We start from the raw sequence: 22,017 nt of genomic DNA on the forward strand, positions 1-22,017 counted from the left end.
GCAAACTGTGACCACAGTTTGAGAGGGAGCCTCCTGGGAGGTACACTCAGTGTCCATATAGAAAGCATCCATGACTGTGGAAGAAGGGATGGGAAGAGAGCCACAGCCACAGTGAAATTCCACCTCCCTATTTATTCCCTGTGTGACCCTGGGAGTTATTTACAGGAGCATGGGCATCTTCCAGTGCCCATGGGCATCTGCTCCCCAGTCTTTGTCTAGAAGACAGAGATGACCACAATCTCTATCTCATGATCCTGCTGTGAGAATGAAACAGCACATATAGGGGGACATTCCAAACGCATAACCAAAGTCAGAAACCTTTACAATTATGACCTCTCTCCACACCTATACGTAAACTCTTCTTATGCCTGGAGACAGGAGTCCATTCACTCTGTGCTTGTTTAAATCAGACTGGCCTCAGGATATGTCCTCTAACCACACCACAGCCCGCCAATACACACACACACACACACACACACACACACACACACACACACATACATGCACACACACACATGCACACACACACACATGCACACACACACATGCACACACACACACACACATGCACACACACACATGTACACACACACACATGTACACACATGCACACACACACACACACACACACACACACACACACACACACAGTTCTCCTTTGGCCCCTACAGCACCTAGTGTCTGCTCAACTAAATCTTTCCTTGTCTGACAAGCCTGGTCTACTCAGGTATACTAAGAAAGAGGAAATGGAGGCAGGAGAAATATTTCTTCAACCATATCGGGTATCATCACAGTTAGGTGCCCTTCCCGATGCACACAGAGGACATGACACCCAGAAGAAGTCATCTTCTCCAAGGCACGGACAGCAAGTGGCAGAGCCACAGCATGGCTTCAGTCATTTCATTCCTGGTCAGGGCACTGTCCTTCCCCAGCTCTCTCACCTGGCATAGGCCACACCCCACACTGTGACATGCACCACGCCCTTTGACCTCAGTTCCCCTTCGAGGAAGCAATAGGACATTATACAAAGACTGGACCCGTTACCATTCCATCGTGGGTGGAGGAGGAGCTCATGGGAACTTACCCCTCCCTATGGAGCTACTGGTCACTGCTGGGGAAAGGGGAGACATTTTCTTTAAGGGCATGGCACTGGAAGATGCCCGTGCTCCTGTAAATGACCCCTTACCAGGGCTCACATAGGCAACCCTAATTAAACTCATTGGGTCAGCAAATATAAATAAAGATGAATAAATGATATGAAAGTAGAAGAGAGGTTAGTTGGAAAGAGAAAAATGGACCCATGGGAGGAGCAGGGGGACAAGAGAGGGTAATAGGAGATGGGCATGATCAAAATACATTATATCCCCATGTGAAAAGTGCCATAATGAAACAATTATTATGTACAACTAATATCTGCTAAGAAAAAAAGACAAAACTGTGTGGAGAAATGGCCACCATGTTGTTAGTAGGGAACAAGTTCTAAACTGAGCATTTAGCAAATTGACTCCTGACCGCACACACCAGAAAGATCATCAGCTGTGGCATGTCCACGTGATGGAATACTATGTAGCCCTGGAATGGCTGCCATAGAAATGTATCTGTTGACATGGAAAACTCTTATTCCCTTGCACTGGTGAGGGGAAGGTGAGAGGAGAATTGGGGGGAGGGAATAAACCCCAGAGAATCCTACAAAAGCTTCGGACTCAGTCCCCTTTGAGAACTAAGACGACAGACAGCCAGTTTATTTTCCCCTTTTTGACTTATCCAAAGCCTCTGCTTTCCTGCACAAAAACAATAGAAACATGCTCAAGTTTCCATCCTCAGTAGGAAATAAACAGTGTATGCTGAATATTCAAGAAGTTGAAATGAAAAGGGCCTCTTAGCATCATGGATCAAAAGGTCCCTTTGGATGAGAAAGCAATTCCAGAAGGCACTGGTGGCTATAGCGGCCCGCTTGGAGGGAAGAATGGGGAAGGAGAGGGCATCTGAGAACAGGAAGGCCAGGGCCAAGCAGCAGGGCAGAGAAAACAGGCAGGCAAGCTGGAAGGTGGGCATCAAAGAGAAACTTCCCAACCCTGCCTCTGGCCAGCCCTGCAGGGACACCACCTGCCACCTATGTCCGTGATACGGTGGCATTTACATATTTAAACAGGCCCAGTTTTGTGAGGACAAATGCATTCCATCTCCCGTGATCAATCCCACCCACAGGCCCTGCTCCACAAATCAAGTTTCTGGGGCACTGAGGCCACCTCTGCCACCCCCTCACACACACATATCCAAGGATCTGCAAGATAACAGCCCGAGACAACTGAGTGATGGGCCAGCCACCGCACAAGGGCAGCAAGCCTGAAGGCCAAGTTATTGGCTTTTTTTTTTTCCTGCCACGGTTTGAAGCACAAAACACATGGAGCCTCAGAGAATGCAGGCCTCCGTGCCCTCCAAAGGAAATTTTAATAAGGAAGAAATAGTCATCTGAATCTCCCTGCTGCACACAGGTTTAAAGGAAACCACGGTGGTCTGAAGGGAGCCGAGGGAGAGCAGACTTCCCAGGACCCCTGTGGCTGCCCATCTCCCCAGGCACCCATCCCACGCTCCTCCGACCGATGGTGTGACCCTCTTGATGTCTCCTCCCCATGTACTCCTCCTCCTTTCTGTTCCCGAGACATCTGGTTTGGGCAGACAGCCTCATGTGAGGCTGCTGTGTGGGAGGAAGGGAGCCACAGGGCAGGGGTGCTGATGAGGGAGCCCCAGAGCTCTGAGAGACCACAGAGAAGAAATGTCACAGTCACTAACAGAACTGAACAGAGACCCTCTTCACCCTATCCCCTTCCCCCTCCAGAATAAATATGGCAGAAGGCAGAGGGTCAGAGCAGGCAGAGACCCCCCAACCCAACTCTGACATGGCCCCTATAGACACGGTTGCACCCCATTACGGTTTGAATGGGAAAGGCTCCCTCCACCCAATCCCACCTCACTGAACACTTGGTCCCCAAACTGGTGGCACTGTTTGGGGGAAATGTGGATCCTTTACCATAAAATGGGTCACTAGGACAGCAGATCTGATAAGTTATAGCTTGGCCCTCTTTCCACCCACTCTCTCTTCCCTGGTCTGCTAAGATGTGGGCAAGCAGGCTCTTGTGCCCGCTGCCACATTTCTCAAGACAACATGAACTCTTTCATGCCTTGCCCGCCACGGTGGACTGACTATATGCTTCCAACGCGGGAGCCGAAGTAAACCCTTGCTCCTTAAGAAGCTCCAGTTCGGTATTTTTATCACAGTAAGGAGGGAACACTAGGCAAGAGCTACCTCCAGCTGGGTTTCTAAGAGAGAGATCACCCCTGTGACGTGGACATTCAAAAGCCGCAGACCTTGTCTACAGGGCTGGGACACTGGGACAAAGACCCTCCTGATAGGGGAACTGGTGCTGAGTGGACCTTCCTGATGTGTCAACACCAGGTGTGACTCAGAGGTGAGTCACACTCAGACCAGTCACTGACATACAGTAATGCTCTAGCGTGGTGTGGTTTTAATAGGTTTCAATGTAAAAGCCTAGGAATTGTGCCATCCATCCAGTTACAATTACTACCTGACTCAAGCCTGCCAATCTGATATTAGAAGCCACCATTAGGAGCACACAGGGTCGTGCCTCATAAAGAAAGAAGGAGTGTTTATTAACTAATTTTAAAACAATGTTTCCCTCAGCTCCACAGTAGGAGGAGGGCACTCTAAACCAGACCTAGACTAAACCAAACCTAGAACTGTGCCGTTTCTAGAGCTTAAGGAAGTAGGGTTCATACCTTGGGGTGACTGTTGACCAGCTGTGTGGCCTGGGGAAGTCCCTTCACCTCTCTGAGCCCTCTGTTTCTTCCCAGAAAAGTGGGGCCAGCTGTCTCTGTGGCTGAGGGTTACTGTGGGGGTTTGTGGAGACAGTCTTTACAAAATGCCGGGCACACCACTCTGAGTGCTGTAGGTACGCTCTAATAAGATTGCCACTGTAACTCGGGGGCTTTCTTGCTCCTCTCAAAACGCCTACCATGTAGAGACTAAATGTTCTCAATCATCGCCATCTTCTTCTCTGTCATGCTCCTTGCACAAAGAAAATATGAAAGCAGGTCTCTCCTTGGGAGTCTGCCCTGATGGCAAGGGTGCTACAGAGCAATTCAGAACTGGCAGCTCTTAGGCCAAGGCTGGGTGACTCAGGCAATGACTGAACACATCCCAGGAGCCCACACCTGAGGATTCCCTTCACGTCTGTCCCCTCTTAACACCCCAGCTAGACCATGTGATAATGGTACTATTAGGGCTTTATGCTCCCGAATAAATTAAAATCAGGTGCAGAAGTGTTGTGTTTAGGCTGGATGACTGAGCTTTACCATTGCTGAAAGAACTACCAAGGAAAGATGTGAAGGAAGCCAACTAAAACAGCGAGGCAAGCCCGTGGCCGACTGCTTAGAGAATCCTGGAGCCCTAAGATTTCTAGGCCTGGGAGCTGAGAAGATGGCTCAGTGGGTAAAAGATACCCAAGAATAAGGGCCTGAGTCCTGATCCCACCACCTATGGAAAACACTGTGGCAGGATGGGCATCTAGAACCCCAGCACGGTACGGACTTGGGAACGGGAGGGTTGCTAAGGCCTGCTGGCTGCCAGCCTGGCTCCAGGCTCGGTGAGAGACGGATCCTGCCAGAGAGGAATAAAGCAGAGTATCTGATATCCTTCTCTGCTTTCCACATGTGCATGCGGCCATGCTTGTATGTGCACATGTAACACATACATATACATCCAAGAGAGAGAGAGAGAGAGAGAGAGAGAGAGAGAGAGAGAGAGAGAGAGAGATCCAGGCAGGGGGCTGGATGGACAAGGCTTTCACGTTGGAATGAGGAGAACCAGCCATCCTCAAACATCAGCATACTTATGAATCCCTTGAAACACGCAGAACACATGTGGGTTCCAGGCCAGCCCCTGTGATTCTGATGGAGGAAGTCTGCCATGGAGACCCTGGAATCTGCATTTTCATGAGTGTCTTGGTCATTTCTGCACAGGTAGTCAAGATCCACAAACACCAACAGACTCCCCACAAAGCCCATTTCTGTTCTTTGTTTTAAGATAATGAACACCTTTCCTGAGACAAAAGACAGAAAGTGAAGGAACTGAACTTCAAGCCTTCAACTCAGTAAAAATTCAAGATAATAGAAATTGGTTACTTGCTAGAAAATGAAGTATTCATGTGCACACCATAGATTGGGTAAAAAAATAAATTATATTTAGATGATTTAATATTTCTGAGATGAAATAAATCCAATGGCTGAGTGAAAGGCAGGAAGTAAACCTCTGTGATCTGAAGTTATCCACCAAGGTAACATTTCAGCTACCCATTGTGTAAAGGAAGCCTGGACCAACAACATTAAAAGGCATCGCCCACATCCAAGAACACATACCAGGGAGGGTTAAACACAAGAGCATCTGAAAAAAAAATGGCTATTACCAACCCACATAAATCCATAGAGAGGTGTTTGGGGTCCAAGGTGACCTAATGTTTTCATAAATAACTCCAAAGATGGAGTGGGAATTATGCAAATCAAACCACAGATGATACAAAAATGGCAGGGATTGCAAGTCTGTGGAGAATGGAATTTAACTACTGGGCAATGTCTTTAAATTTGCCTTTATTGAATCTTGTATATTGAAGTCACACATTATTGTATCTGTTTATTGAGATTCAATGGGGCCAAATGCAGAGTGATTTATGGAAAGAAAGATAATCAAATGCCTCGGGAGAAAGATTCCACACCTGGAGAGACCCTGGTGCCGGACAGATAGGAACTGACTGGGAAGTGGTTAGGTGTGCACAAAGCAGTTGGGTAGTCTCTGAAAATGTGGGTTGTTCCAAGAGCTGGTGTATAAATCAAACGAGAAAATGTCTGCTCTTTGAGCTACTTGGCTTTGATGCTACTTCCGGTAGAAGTGCTTAAATATAGACCCGGAAGGGAATTCAGAGCAGGATGTCACCGAGATTATGGAGTAAGACAGACCCTAGTTCATCCAAGAATTCAGCAGATGCCAGACCAAAATGCTGAGCACGCCTATCTGCTGGTAAGGAGACACAAAAGACAAGGGGATGCAGAGAGAGTGGTTCCAGCTCCCATTAAGGAAAACAGTGGTGGGAAGCACAGCTGGAGGGAAGCACAGCTGGAGCAGTGGTGGGGAAAAGGCTAGTGGTAACACCATCCCTGGGGACGCTGCAGGAGGGCGACAGGACACCTCTCTAGTTAGGATGCATTAGAGATTATTAAAAGCATTCCTTGTCCAGCTGAGGGGTGGGGGGGTGGGCTTCATGACCTCTCCAAAGGTCACTTCTACCCCTAGGGATCACCTGTCTGAAGGGCACCAGATAAAAATAAAGTCTATTAATCACCAAGCTGTCACACAATGTCCTGAGAGAGCCAGAATGAAGAAGGGCAGACTGCAACGGACCTTGCTTTGCAGAGGGAGGAAGAGGGAGGCCGTACATAGGTGGGCAGAGCCAAGGAAGCAGCTGCTGAGACTTCCGGAAAGCTGGTGCCATCCTGTGACGAGTCCTCCCAAGTCCTTCTTCAGGGGAAATGGAGAGGAAGTGACCCTATGGGGAGGGTAGCAGAAAGCAGCCAAGGACACCAAGAGCCCCTAAGCAGAGCTGGGAGGTTTGGAGGAGAGAGGGTCTACTAGAAACACAGAGCAGGAGCTAGGAGGAAGGGGCTGATACAGAGGCTCTGTGCAGGAAGAGGAGAGCCAGGAGCCAGGCAAGAGGGCACTCGTAAAGGATGCTTCATAGAGATAATACACTGGGACACAGACGTCAGAGAAAGAGGAGGGCAGAAGAGAACGGGGGGAGGGGGACTGAAGCAAGAAAAAAGAGCATCAAGAGTGTGTCTAGAAATACATGAGACATGGAATCCTACGAAAATTCTAGAAAGAGAGCCCGGGAGATGGCTTAGCAGGTAAGTGAATTTGAACACCAAGCCTGAGGACCTGAGTTCGATCCCTGGAACCCACAGGTGGAAGGAGAGAACCAACTCCTACAAGTTGTCCTCTGACCTCCACACAAGCCATTGCATGCATGCATCCCACGCATGGACACACAATCAGTCACCAATCAATGCAATAGGAACTTCTTTGAAGTTACAGAAATAGAGTGAAAAGCTAACCCCACTATCTCCAGCAGCATAATGGGAAACATAGCTTTTTAGAAGAGAAATGGAGCAGCCGTGTCTCTGCTTCAAAGCAGTTGCTGGCCCTCTTAGTGGGGTACTGTACACAGCTGGAAATCCCACCCACTGCCCAGTCTCCCAAGGACCAGCATGCTTGGACTGTTCACCTATCAGGACATCTGGGAAGTGAGGCCCAGACCAAAGCAGGCGCCTTCTGCCAAAAGGCACCAGACCTCAGGCCCTGCTCCCTTCCCTTCCTGGAACACAGTTGCTTGAGGATGGTGATGCGACCTGCAGATGTCTCAGGAATCTCATCTGCGTGGTGTATTGAGCAGCCAAATGCGAATCATAGAGTTTGAGTTCTAGCAAAATGTTGTCCCACCAAATGTCATCCCCACAGGGCACAGAACATTTTGAAGTCAAGGATAGGGGAAGGGTACCACCCCATTGTGCTCCTGATGTCCTATCCCCTGGCTTTCTTTGCCTCCACAGAGCTGCAGGCCCTGACAAGACGGAGAGGCACCCCAGAGAGACCACCATGCCAGGTCCTACCTTGTCTAGCTTCCTGCTGTTCTCAGAGCAGCCTGGTCCTGGTGACCAAGCTCTGGGTTTTTGAGAGCAGACAAGAGAGGATAGGAAGACCCCTAGGCATGTGGCATTGATGGCTACTCTTGCCATGGAGTGAGCAGGAACTGCCCAATAGAGTGGCGGACAACAGGACAAGGCTGTGGAGCCTACCAAACCATACCCTGGCATGTGAGAAAAAAGAAAGCCCCTGTCCTCTGGGTGACCACAGGCCCTCCTTATGGCCTCCTTGGCCTCTACACTACGTCTAACCTCAGGCTCTAACCCCGGAACCAGGCAACCATTCTTCCAAAGGATGTTTCTGAATCAGGAAGGGAATGGTGGGGGTGAATCAAGGGCCATTAAGTCAAGCCATTGTCCGGGAAAGGTTCAGCAGCAGCCCTGCCTAGGACAGGAGACAGGGAGAAAGAAAGGGAACCGGAGGAAAATCCAATGGAACGTGGCAGAAGCCAAGAACCTTTGTCAGAGAGTTTGGGGCTACACTTTTGTTGGTGATTCTGAACTGGAGAAAGATGCAGAGGATGAATCTTGAAAGAGACCATGAGGAAAGCCAGGAAGGAGATCCTGAAAGGCAGTGTGAGAGGTGGAGTCCCCTTCCAGGCTATCCCCTGTGCCCAGAGCCCCACCATGCCGGCGTAACAAAAGCAGGGAATATGACCACACAGAGCTGGAAGCAGAAAAGCCTGGTGCGGCCCAGAGCTGGCTGGCAGGTGGCTGCCAAGGCAGCATAGGAAGACTGAGCTGAGACAGCGCGCCAGATACTTACTGTCACAGACGTAGGGTTTGTCATGGTCTTCCTGAGAAGCGGCATCATGTCTCCTCCTGCCACCTGCAGAGCCACGAGCCTGAGGAGACATTGAGTACGAGACACTGGTTATTATGACAGCCACTCAGCTCATGGGCATACACTCTTCAGGGCCGCAGTGAATCACCTACATCACAGCCTCTGTTCCCATGCCAACCCTGCTTTACCAGCAAGAAAACGGAGACCCAGGGGAGGAAGTAACTTGTCCCAAATCACTCAGCTACTCACCTGGCTCGTTTGTCCCATTGTTTTCATAATAACTCCAAGAAGAAGGTACACTAGTGGTCCCCTTATATAGGTGAGGGGACTGAGGCAACAGAGAGGCAGAGTAACTTTCCCAACGTCATTCACCTACTAAATGCGGAGCCGGAACATAAACAGGATGTGTGACTGAACGGCGCTGTCATGGCCTGGGTATGAAAATGCCCAGCTAGTGGCATTATTCTTGGGGGTGATGGAAATCTTAGGAGGTGGAGCCAGGCTGGAATTATGTAGGGCAAGCATGGGGCACATCTTTAAAGGTTATACTTGATCCTTCTTCCTGCCATATACTCTTGTGCAGCCATATACTCTTGCCATTGGGAGGTTCAGACTCCCCCACAGACCCATAGTGATGGAGAAAGCCAAGCGTGGCTGACCCCTCTGAAGCCATGAGCTCCTTTAAGAGGCTTTCTCCAGTGCTTTACCACAGCAGCAGGCGTCTAACCAATGCGGTCCTGTAGCCATCTAACAGGGTGCCTCTACCACACCACCACACAGTGGAGAAGACATCATACTGCTCTCCTGATGAACACACTGGGGATGGGGCCAGGGAGAACAAGTACAGCGTCACCCCAAGTTCCTGAGCCCACAGCTACCTGCCCTAAAGGCCTCAGGAGCCCAGCTTCCTCCTTCATGTCTGACCTTCCCAGTAGGGCTGCTTCAAGCAGGGCTCCTATATGTGGTCTACCTCAAGCCTCCAGCCAGGAGCTAAGACATTAACCTTTCAAGGTCAAATGGAGCTGGATTCCTGATACCTACCAGAGCCCAGTGTGTCTCCCTGGGTGGATCACGTGACAGGGGGACTGGCAGAAAGAGCTAGACTTCAGTCATAAGAGAGACTATGAGACTAAGAGAGCCTGAAAGGCTGCCAGCAGCTCTGCATCCCCAAACAGCGGCACCAGAAAGCAGCAAGGCTTATTTATAAGCTACTGTAAGCCCCAGGCCGGCCTTCCTGTGGCACCTTAGCCTCCTCCAGGTCATTTCGCTGTTAATGAGTAGCAGTAAACTCCCAGCCATGGCAAGGGCTGGCTGTGGTCTGATCTTCAGGGGCAGAGAGGAAAAGGTCAGCAGGAGAGGGGCATGGCAGGACAGAAGTCTGGGCTGCAGGCTCAAGACCCGCTCTAGAGAAGTGGGGCCCATGGATTCATGGTGGAAAGGCCTGGGATAGCTTCTCCCACACATACACACCCACAAATAGAAGTATCCACATCTTACTCAAGACTTCACCGGAGACAGGCCCACTCCCAGGTCTCTGGCACTCACTCTCCAAGTACACGCACTTCACAATCAATTCCACCTGCCAGACAAGTCTTTTTGCCATCTCCTCAGCTTGTCTTTTTTGGGGAAAAAAAAAAAAAGGAGGAGGTGTGGTGGAGGAGGAAAAGGAGGAGAAGAAGGAGGAGGAGAAGAAAATGAAGAAAAAGAAGAGGAGGAGGAGGAAGGAGGAGGAGGGAGGAGGAGAAGGAGAAGGAGAAGGAGAAAAAGAGAAGGAGGAGGAGAGGAGAGAAGAGAAGAGAAGGAAGGAGAAGGAGAAGGAGAAGGAGAAGGAGAAGGAGAAGGAGAAGGAGAAGGAGAAGGAGAAGGAGAAGGAGAAGGAGAAGGAGAAGGAGAAGGAGAAGGAGAAGAAGAAGAAGAAGAAGAAGAAGAAGAAGAAGAAGAAGAAGAAGAAGAAGAAGAAGAAGAAGAAGAAGAAGAAGAAGAAGAAGAAGAAGAAGAAAAAAGAAAAGAAAAGAAATTCCACCTCCCTCCTTGTGGCTGCCTCCCTGCCCCCACCCCTGCTATGGATAATCAATTGAAGTTACTCTCCTCCATTTTCTCCTCCTCCCCCTCTTCCTCCTCCTCCTCTTCCCCATGCCCTCATTACTCAGAACTAACCCCAGGAGGAGCTGTGAGCACTGGCCATCACCCCGGAGGCACTGACAGACACTGTGTCTAGGATGCTGAGAGTGGTCGCCCTGGCCCTCCCCACACCTTCTCAGTGAAGCCAGAGACAGCTTGACATGCCCGGCCGGCAGCCCTGTCACAGCCCCTTGGAGCAGGTAAAAGCAAGTCAGGCAGAATGATGAGGCCCAGCGAATGCCAGAAGGGACTCTGCAAGACTGGCCACATGTCAAGCAGGAGATGAGGGGGCAGGCAGGACAGCAGCACCTGGGGCTTCTGAGGGAGCCAGCAGAGGGAAAGAACAGCGCCTGAGAGCCAGGCTCCCTCCCCTCACTGCTGGGCTGACCAGCAGGAAGGCTGCATGCTCCCACAGTCCCCACGCATTGGTCTTGCCAAACAGAGTTAAAGGCATCTGAGGCAATGCATGTGAGGTTCTCCTAAGGCAAGGGAATTCTTGATCTCCTGGAAGACTCAAGCTTGACAACTCAGAATCCTATGTGTCCTGCTCAAATGCTGCTTCCTCCACGAAGCACTCCCTAGACCACCCATGTCCACTTGCGTTCTTTCATTCTCTTTCTTTGCCTCTGCTTCCCCCCCCCCCACACAGCATTGTTGTTATCCGGCTCTACATTGGTCATGTGTTAGTTTATTTGTTGATTTTCTTCTATCTGTCCTATGAGAGGTTAAGTCCTGTCTGGGCCACCACTATTCTTGGAACCAAGTACATTCCTTAAACAGTTGCCAGATCATTACATCAATCCATCAGGCAGTGAGTCGGCCATTGCTGCTCATCTTCATCTGTATCCCAATGCTATTGTTTCTTCCCTCAGAGGCCATCAGCTGATCCTGAGCTCCCCAGGAAAGCTCCCAGCTGGAGCTCTACCTCCCCACTGCCCAGCCTAACCCATCCTGCATGACCTTCTGGCCAGAAGTGATGAGAGGTGGGAGCTTGAGGTCATTTATTCACTCACACTCATCCATTGCCCGCTGTGACACACTTACCTAGCCAATGGCAGCCTACCACCAACCCAACGGTCTCACCCCAGGCTCTGCTGTGTCTACATCTTTGTTTTCAAGGTTGTTCCTTTTATGATGGCCTCTGCCATGCCATCCATAGCCAATCTACATTGCAGCCCTGCCAGCATCCCACTCTTCCAGAAATCTTCCTCTTGACCTACTGCAGAGTAAAACCAGCACTGTTTTAAAGTCTGATGGAACTAAATTGAAATTCCAGTTGTATTAGTCAGATGTTGGTTACTATAACAAAAAGCCTGAGGTAAGTACTCTCATAAGGAAAAGGGGTTTAGTTTGGTTCATGGATCAGGAGGTGTAACATGTAGAAGACTCATCTAGTGATATCCTTGCTACCGAAATCCATAGGCAACACGGAGCACCACATGGCAAGAAACAGGGAGGCCTCATGTGTGTCTCCTTCAGTCCTTCTCCCTTTTCTTATTGACCCCTAGGACCCAATAGGAAGCTCTACCCTGACCTTACCTAATAAGCCAGGTCACTTTCCAAAGGCCCCTTCTAAATACTACAGCCATCCAATCTCTGCCTTCTCAACGTCTCACAAAGGGCTTTAAGTCTCAGCACATGAAGTCTCGGGGACACTTGAGCCATACAAGTGTCCAAACAAGAGGTAACACTAGCTATGTGTCATAGAATGAGCTACCCCTCTAAGCCTTAACTTACTCACTTGTAAAATGGGCAACAGCAGACCAGATGTAGGGGTGCACATCTGTTACCCCAGCACTCAGGAGACAGAGGCGGAAGGAATCCTGCGAGTTTAAACCAACCTGGTCTACACAGAACGTTCCAGACCACCCAAGGCTACTTAAAAAGACTGTGTCTCAATCAATAATACATAAGTAAGTGAATAAATAAAATGAGCACAGGAACTCCTCGGCAGCACAGTTATCGAGATGGTGAGGGTTAGGAGTGTCAAGCCACACGACAAAGGATTAAGCCCACAGGAAGTGCTCAGTAAGTCACTGACCCCTCCATGCCTATGTAGATCCTCTAGGTTCTCAAGTTTGGTTAGAACATGATGAGAAGTCTGCAGTCGTCTTTGTATTGTGAGCCTTAGCACCTCCCTAATTTGAATCTTGGGTCCTTGAAGGGAAAGATGGCACTATTTTATCATGAACCCCAAACATGCTGCTGTGTACACAGCACAAAGCTCTTCCACACATATTAGCTCCGGTGATTCTGTAATAACCCTGTGGGTTGGACCAATGGTGTTGCTGTCCCTGTCTTGGCAGTTGATGCCAGTTCTGAGCGGGTCCATGACTTGCCCACAGGTCCAGAGTCAGAGGAAACAGCAGGACAGGTTTCTGGACTCGGATACAGAACCCTTTGAACCCTACCCTCCAAAAATGACCCACCCTCCCTCCCTGAGGATGCTCACCTCCCATTTATACACTGGGGGCCATGGCAGCCATGACTGTACCACAGGGCCCTGCCTTACTGACTGTAAGTGGGTAAGCTCAGGAAGAGTCAACTAATTTCTCCACCAAAACTGTTTTAACTCCAACCTAGGCCACCAGAGTCTACCTTCAAGGGACTTAGAGCTTGAAAGCAGTGACCTCTGTTGGTCACCTGAATTGTAGGGACCCATAAATTCAGGAGCTCTAGGGTCCTGTACTCAGAGGAGCTAGGGAACCCAGGTACCAGAGAGGAGAAAGAGGAAGCAGAGGGCATTGCCGGGGTCCTAATTCTCCTCAGTCCTGATTCCCTATCATCTCTTGTGATCTGGATCTTCAAAGATCACTCACATTTGGGATAATAGCCCAAGATTTCAAATCCTTCTCTTTTAGGCTTAAAGCCATTGAGTTTCCTGTAACAAAAAGACCCAGAACGAAGACAGACTCCAGCCAAGGGTAATTCTTCTACAAAAGCTACTCTTGAGTAGTGTCCAAGGATGACTATCAGACTTCTCCTATAGGCTGGAGACAATGGCTCCGCAGTTAAGAGCACTTGCTGCTCTTCCAAAGGACCCAGGTTCGGTTCCCAGCACCCACAGTTGGCTTTACAACAGGGAGATCTAACACCCACTTCTGGCCTCTGAGGACACCTGCACTCATTACACATGACCACATACACATAATTAAAAATAAATATTTTTTTTTTACAAAAGCTATTCTCCTGGTGCCACTAAAAGATCATTTGCCATTTTCGTTCTCATTTTCTTACAAGCGTACCGTGGGGTTTTCCAGAGGCTACATGACATTTGACAGGGCTTTCAGTGTGCACTTGTATATTCATGAGCTACATTCATAAGCTGAATTTTGTCTTAATTTCAAATAGAGCAAATCATTAGTGAGATTAATGCCACCTGTTATACTCAGAACAATAGCCTTGCGGGGCTGTCAGTATTTGTTAAGGGTGTAAAAATATTCCTGAGGCAGAGAGAGAAGGGGAGGGCACTGCTCTACTTACTACCTTGCCATTGAATGCATGGTCTGCAGACCAGCAACACCCGGGAGCTTATCTTCCAGGCAAGAACTTAGCCCCCCATACCCCAGAACTACTACTTCAGAATTTGACCTTTAGCAACATCCCTGGTGTTAGGGGATATTCAGTCACACTGTGAACCCCGAGCTTGCGTTTGCATTAATTAAATAAAATTAACCTTGGGTCAGGAGGCTGTGTCAGCAACTAGTTGACAGAAAGTAATGAGAGAGCCTCAAAGAGCATCCGGGGGGTGGGGGGGAGAGAGACACACACAGGAAGTGGGAGGGCTGGCTTTGCAGTGATGCAGGTTTTTCTGGTTGGGCAAAAGGGAAACGTGGGTCTTCCATGGATGCCAGCAAGGAGAGAGGGTGAGCTAGTTACTGCTCAGCCTCTCTGAGCTGGCAGGTTTTCACCCCAGCCTTTCTTGAGTCTTATTCATGATTAGAACGATAGAGATTTAGTTCGAGCTGCCTTGAGCGGCAGCGACAGGACCCGTGCCTGCGGGAACAGAATTGTCGCCAAGCTGCGGCCTGAGCGGCCAGGCCTCTGCTAGAGAAGCGGGTGGGAAACTGCAGAGCTGCAATTGCTGGCTGAGATAGCAGCAGATTAAGGTGCAGCCACCGTGCTGGCGTTAAACAACACCCTGCGGTCTTCGCATGCACGTGCAAGTTTGGAAAACACTGGGCTGTACCACGGAGTGTACCAACAATTACTAATTTGATTGATTGGTTGATAATACAAGGGCTAATCACAAGAATTCCATTAACATTTTAGGTTAAAGTTACCATAGACACAATTATTAATTGTTGGATATGAACTCTCCTCACCCCCTCAGAGAACATAGAGTATTAAAACTCAGAAATTTGGGGCTGGAGAGATGACTCAGAAGTTAAGAGCACTGGCTGTTCTTCCAGAGGTCCTGAGTTCAATTCCCAGCAACCACATGGTGGCTCACAGCCATCTGTAATGAGATCTGGTGCCCTCTTCTGGCCTGAAGGGATACATGCAGACAGAACACTGTATACATAATAAATGAATAAATAAACCTTAAAAAAAAAAAAAAACTCAGAAATTTATCCACTTTACTTACAATATCCTTCCATATCTGTCCTTTATTGGGCACTCAAATTTGGCTATGTGTTTTAATTATTCCCAACTCACTGATGGCCCAGATCACAGAAGTTATATGATTCACCCAAGGTACAGCAGTAGGTGGTAGAGCTAAGATCGGCACTCCTGCCGTGGAAGTTAAAATAAGGGAAACCCGTCCAAGACTCACTACTGAAGCCCTGCCCCCTTCATGTGTCCAGAGTAGCTAGGGTCCTGTCAATGGCCTGTGGGATGGAGATCGGGCTCCTCCTGCATTCCCAACAAGCTCCCAAGTGAGACTGAGGCTGTAGTCCAGACCACACAGACAGATATCAGACCCCAGTGTGGTTGCTCCAGAAAGTTCCAGCAGCTGCTGCAAACCCTTGTAAAAGCTGAAAGCTGTGGGCGAGGCAGCTTCCCACACTCGTTCAGCCCAAGACACTCACTCGTACACCCTCTGCCTCCTCCATGGCTCTCAGCCTGGTGACATGTCTAAGGTGTCACTGTATAACCTGGAGTCGTTAGCTGTCGCTCAGTCATGAAGTTCAAATATGACTTGACTTCTTGCTCTCCTCGTTTTGTTCATTCATTTAGCCTAGACGTGCAGGGTCCTGGGCCAGGAGGGACTCAATGGGAGAAGCAGACTTGTGTTCAAGTTCTTCTTTCTTTCTGACCAGATTGAGCAACACTGAGCAAGCTGCTTAACCTTTCTAAAATACCAAGGCACACTTGTGCTGCCATGTTTTCCAGTAGCTGCTTTTTTAAAAGGGATAAGTGTAGCTCAGTGGTTAGCAACTAGTTAGCACATTTAAATCTGGCTTCAGCCCCCAGCACCCCACACAAAAATAAAATGAGAGGTGTGCTTTAATTTTAATAACATTTTAACCAAGTATAACAAAATACGTTATTGTTTAAAACATATAGAAATTAACAATGAGGGTGTTCTGCATTCTTTTTTTCATCCTAAGCCATCAGAATGTGGTGCATAGTTTACATTGATAGCGGCCCCCAATCTGGACTAGCATGTGCTAGGTAGCCATGTGCAGCCAGAAGCTGCTGCAATGGACTTTTAGAAATGGAGAATGCATCATGGCTCTCTAGAGTGGGCTCACTCAGGAGCCCTTCACCCTGCCTGATTTTGAGTGAATATAAGGGCCAGTGGGTACTGTCACTCCTGACACTTCCATGGAAAAGACACCCAGCCCCTACTCATTAACGGCAATCTCCATCTTCTACACATGCCAGGAGTACCATTTTCCACAATGTATTCTACAAAGTCTGGCATGGGCAGGGCAGGGGAGGGTGGAAGCAGTTGGGAGGTACACAGCTCTTGGCATTCACAACAGACACAGAAACTCCACCCCCCAACCCCATGCTTCCTTCAATGATGGGATGGACGTTTCTTTGATCACCGTTGCACACACATCACAGTGAAATAAGATGGCCAAGCAAGTTCATCCACAGCTGTAGGGAACCATTAGGTGAAACCCTGGTGAGGGACATGATGAGAGAGAGAGACTGGGCTGCCACAGCAATTCTGATCAGTTTGAACACCACTAAAGGCAGAACAGCATGCAACACACACCCCTGAAGTGATAAAAAATACGTATCACCACCCAGGAAGGATGCTCACCCCTTGGAATAGATACACACATACACACAGAGATCCTGGACCTATTCAAATCTCCAAGCAACCATAGTGCTCCTCAACCCACAGAGAACGTGATCCAAGACACCCCGTGGACTCCTGAACCTCAGAGAGTATGATATGAGCCCTATAGTTGAATGCCTTTTCCATCTTAACCAAGCACTTATGTGCCATGGCCATAACTTTTGTTTTTCTGGGGTGAAACAGCAAATGTAGCACAAATCCCTTTCTCCTTCACAGTTTCACAGGAAGAAGGCTCGTTCTTACTATAGAGTTTACCAACCTTAGCATATAACACTTTCCTCAAAACTTAAGACAAGAACTTTTGCTCTTTTTACTTCAAGGAAACTATTAATGGGTTCTCTTGGGCATATATGAATTGTTGGTGTCCTTACTATTGCACTGATAAGTATAATAAGGGTTATTTGAACATAAGCACAGCAATACTACCAGTCTATCTGATACGACAACTGCTAGATAATTAACAGAAGGGCAGCATATATAGAGTGGATACACCGGGCAAGGGTAGTTAGTAGGTATTAGAACAAGGAATAGTTGTGCTGCGTATAAAAATGCCTAATAGAGATAGATACACACTGGGACAGAATGAAACGTATAGGAACTACTTTCAAATACTCCAGTGGGAAACAAGCACATAAGCCAATGAACAATAAACAGGAGGAAGGAATGCATTCGGCAAAAGGTGGAAGTACTAGTAATTGATGAAGGTGGTGACAGCAGGTAAAACTGCACCACCGGATAGCTGGCCTGCCCAGACTAAGAACTGTGGTTCTTATCGACAGTGGGAGCATCTTGGCTCACAGGGTAACCAGCACTAGACTTCATGCAACAATCACCTGGGAAGTTGCTTATCCTATAGCTCAAGGCCTGATCCCAGATCTAGTCACTGAACACAGGTCCTGGGTGCCTAATTTCAGTAGACACTCTCTGTGGCACTACTGTCTACACAACCCAGGCTTACAGTAACTCTCCCTGGGCCCAAACCCACAGGGCCCACAGGACGGACTTCTCACCCATGGGAAAGGAAAGGTCCTACCTACAGCTGATAGGAGCTAGGCCCCTGAGCCCTCAAACATGGAATCTCCAGTGAAGAGCCATAAGCCCCCCATGGAGGGCCCTCTCCACCTCTCCACCTAGTTATAATGATTCCCTTGGACATTGCCGAAGGTGATCACAGAACGCTTTGCTGAACAAGACCCTGGAGAACCAAATAGAAAAATCTGAAAACATGGTCTTGGCCAGCTCCCTTCTCCCTTAGGAACTAGCCAGTGTTTTCTTTCTCCCCTTCAGGGTCTCTCCCATTCCCACCACTGACCCTTTTCTTGTTCATTTCAGGGCCACATGCCTCTAAAGTTCATGCAAAATCCATTCAGGGGACCACCAGCCACAGCCCGCCTGCTTCCCCAACCAGCTTCTATTCTCTCTACGCAGGAAAGCATGTCCCTGGCAAGTGTCCTGAGCCCGTCATTCTGGGAAACCCCAGGGACAGCAAGGCAAGAACTCTTCTCATGACAGTCTCAGAAAATTCTCCTCACCCTCCGCTCTCCCAAGCCAAAGCCCCTCAGAGCGACCTCTGCTTCCTCTCCTCTCTCTTGCCAGCTCTGGACTTTCCAGCCATGCCCAGTCTAGGGCTCCCCCAGCATCTTCCTCAGAGCAGTCTCCAAGTAAGACCATGAGGTATGTCTATTCAGGTATGCAGGGGACTGGAATCAACCCCAGGAGGGACCAACGGCCTCCCCTCCACTTACCCGTCCTCTGGTCCTGTTCTTGCGCTTGGGAATGTCCTCTTCCAAATCCTCCTCTTCATTCCCTTCTTCTACATTTTCGTCATTTTCCAAAACCCTCTAAAATGACAAGAAAATCAAATACAGGAGTTGAGAGATGAAACACAGCCATGAGAACCATCAAAGGGTAGGTTGGGTGTATTCCGGGGACTTTGTTCTTCAGCAAAGCAAGGGTGCTGCTGCTGCCTACGAGTTGGAAGTCTCTTTGCAATTAGTACTCTTTCAAGCCCTCAGGCCCTTCCAACCAAATCTTGCCAGGACACTGGCCTTTCTCGACTCTTTACACACACACACACACACACACACACACACACACACACACACGTGTTTAATATGGCCTGTTCTTTTATTTCTAAAAAGCCACCTCAGAATATAAAAGGCCATTTCTCCCTTCTCCACCTTTGTGAAGCTCTGCCCTGCTTCATAAAAGCAAGGAACTTCCTGTCTAACGGACCAAAATACAGCCTTAACATGCTGCTCATACTGATCCACTGTGGGGTTGTTTTTAAGAAAAATAAATTTTCAGCAGAATATTAGTGGCACAAGCCTGTAACCCCAACACAGGAGGGCAGGAGTTCAAGGCTACCCTCAGTTACATAGTAAATCTAAGCCACCCGAGGTTATGTGTGAGACTCTGTCTGGGTTGGCAGGGGTATGGGAGGAGGGTAAAAGGGATAAATAGATTTTCATCACAGCCCATGACTTACAATCAATCTTTAAGTTCATACATTCAAATAACCCCTCTAATAGCCCTCAGAACATGGCAACCCAAGAGCCAGTTCCCATTTTAAGGTACATACACTGAGGCTGAAAACAGTTGACCGGTCAGTCTTCCAGCAAAGCCATGACCAGAGAGAACAAGGCGGGTTGGTTAGCTTTGCTTCCCACTCATTCCCCAGCCCTCGCTGCTGAGACTTCTCAGGTGCATTACAACAAACAGAACCTGCAAGCTTCATTCCCTCCACAGAAGGAAAGGAGAGAGGCGGGCAGAGGGGGGGTCGTGTGCCTCCAGGCCCAAGGTAGGATAAAGGAGCATAGAGGACCCAGTTGCTACCAAGGAGCCCATTAGAGTCCATGCCAGGGACCCACAGGGTGGGAGGAGCTCTTCATGAGCTCACCGATGTGGCTTTGAGCCTCTTCTTATCCAACTAAACACTAGCAATTCTTTGGCTCTAGAAGCGTGTGTCCACTGCTGACTACATGTAGGCTCTGTGCCAAGCTAAAAACAAATGGCTACAGTCCTGGCTGTGAGTAGACCTTAAAGTGTACTCAAAGGAAGACAGATTTAAACAACACATATAACCAGATAACCCCCATTGTTGTAATGATTGTGAGAGAGAAGTTCACGGTACTGGGGAGGTGTGCTCCCAGAGAACTCTGCCTGATCTGAAGGCCAGAGGAGACTTTGCTGAGGCTGGGACAAAGAGCAAGGAGGCGGGGAAGATGAGCAAAGGGTGAATGAGAACCACCCAGACACACTGCCTGCTTGACAGAGGACTATGTATGTGAGTGGAGGGGCTGAGGATGTTCTAGACCAGCAAGAGCTGGTGAAGCAGTTGGAGGACTATGGTTTGTCCAGCGGGAAGAAAGATTATGGTGTGACCCGTGCTCCATGGCTTGGGGAAAGATGTCGAAGATGAAGCCAGAGAGGTAGCATAATCCTAGGCACAGGGCTACAAGGTGGTGGTGGTGCTGCTGCTGGTGCTGGTAGTTGTGGTTGTGGTGGTGGTGGTGGTGGTGGTGGTAGTATAGGTGGTGCTGGTGCTGGTGGTGCTGGTGCTGGTGGTGCTAGTGCTGGTGGTGCTGGTGGTGGTGGTGGTGGTGGTGGTGGTGGTGGAGGTGGTGGAGGTGGTGGTGGTGGTGCTGATGCTGGTGGTGCTGGTGGTGCTGGTGGTGGTGGTAGTGGTGGTGGTGGTGGTGGTAGTGGTGGTGGTGGTGGAGATGGTGGTGGTGGAGGTGGTGGTGGTGATGGTGGTGGTGGTGGTGATGGTGGTGCAGAAGTCACACCAGCTACAAAAGGGTTCAGAAAGTGGTATGTACTGCCTGTGCAGTCTGATGTCACCATTACTACTCAAATGATCTCTGGGACACCACCTCTGTAACTTGTCTTCCAAACAGGAAGTCAAAGAGGTAGTTACCAGGACCTCCCACTCCAGTCACTGTTCTAGGTGACTGCTGGACACCCAGTCCGTCTAAAGGACACAAAGCATGTTTCATGACTTCTTCTCACATAGAATATGGCGGCTTGAATGAGAATGGCCTCCACAGGCTCATCTATCGGAACATGTCATTCCTAGGTGGTTGGACTGTTTAGAAAGGATGAGGAAGTATGAGCTTGTTGGAGGAAGTATGTCTCTGGGGGTGGGCTGTGAGATTTCAAAAGCCCATGCTAGCCCCCGCCTCTCTGCCTGTGGATCAGGACGTAAGCTCCCAGCTACTCCTCCAACGCCATGCCTGCCTGCCTGCTGACACACTCTCTGACATGATGATCACGGGCTAACCCTCTGAAACGATAAGCAAGTTCCCAAGTAAGTGCTTCTTCTAGAAGTAGCCTTGGCCATGATGTTTCATCACAGAAATAGTAAACCTGAGACGGAGCACTTACAGATAGCTCAGCCAACCTTCAACATCAAAGAGAAATGTCCTTGTCTGCTGGACATGGCCCCCTGGCCCATAGCTAGGAGATGTTGACGAGGGTCCAGAGCAAGTTTCTTAGCTTCCTGACCTTGAAATGGGGTCACTAGTCAAGCCAGACAAGGCCAGATCAGGTGCTCTACCACCTTGGGTAAAAACGGTAGGATGAGTACAGGGTACCACTGTGACTACTGCTGTTGACTGTATCTTACAAACTTCCAGGTCCTGAAGTCATTTAATCACAGCCAGTTCCAAGTGCTGGTATCTAAAGGCCATTGCCTCTGGTGTCTCAGTACATTTCCGATGCCCCTGTCGTATTTCATGACAAGGAATGTTTCACACAACATGAATTCTGGGCTGGAAAGTAAAAAACAGGTGAAGGCCACTGGGCAAGTCCATAAGCGTCTTATGGTCTCTCGGTCCAGGAACAAGCTGATTTCTCCCTGAGTTTCCATCCCACTTGACATCAGCTTGTAACTCTAGAAACCCAAGTCTAACACACGGCCTCTGATACACTATCTCCGTGTGCTGTCATTTCCTGCCACGCAGCCCTGAATCCAGAAGTCTGTCCACCCAACTCATTCATGGAGGAGTAGGGAGTTCCTGACAAACAGAGCCTATGCTGGGACTCAGGAAGCTGAGCGGAAGTCAGGAGGTAGGAGTGAAGG

At 49.0% G+C, this 22,017-nt stretch overlaps 1 protein-coding gene across 4 annotated transcripts in view; it reads right to left on the minus strand.

Moving 5' to 3' along the window:
- Dpf3 (double PHD fingers 3) overlaps nt 1-22,017 on the minus strand; it is a 287,665-nt gene that overhangs the window by 99,483 nt on the left and 166,165 nt on the right. For all 4 annotated transcript variants that reach the window (XM_028877217.2, XM_037210696.1, XM_028877243.2 and 1 more), the window contains exons 5-6: nt 18,680-18,775; nt 8,537-8,615 (exon numbers count right to left, since the gene is read on the minus strand). In XM_028877217.2, coding sequence (XP_028733050.1) covers nt 8,537-8,615; nt 18,680-18,775 — 175 coding nt within the window. The remainder of the gene's footprint in view (nt 1-8,536; nt 8,616-18,679; nt 18,776-22,017) is intronic.

The sequence above is a fragment of the Peromyscus leucopus genome, chromosome 14, assembly GCF_004664715.2.
Source record: "Peromyscus leucopus breed LL Stock chromosome 14, UCI_PerLeu_2.1, whole genome shotgun sequence".
Lineage (NCBI taxonomy): Eukaryota > Metazoa > Chordata > Mammalia > Rodentia > Cricetidae > Peromyscus > Peromyscus leucopus.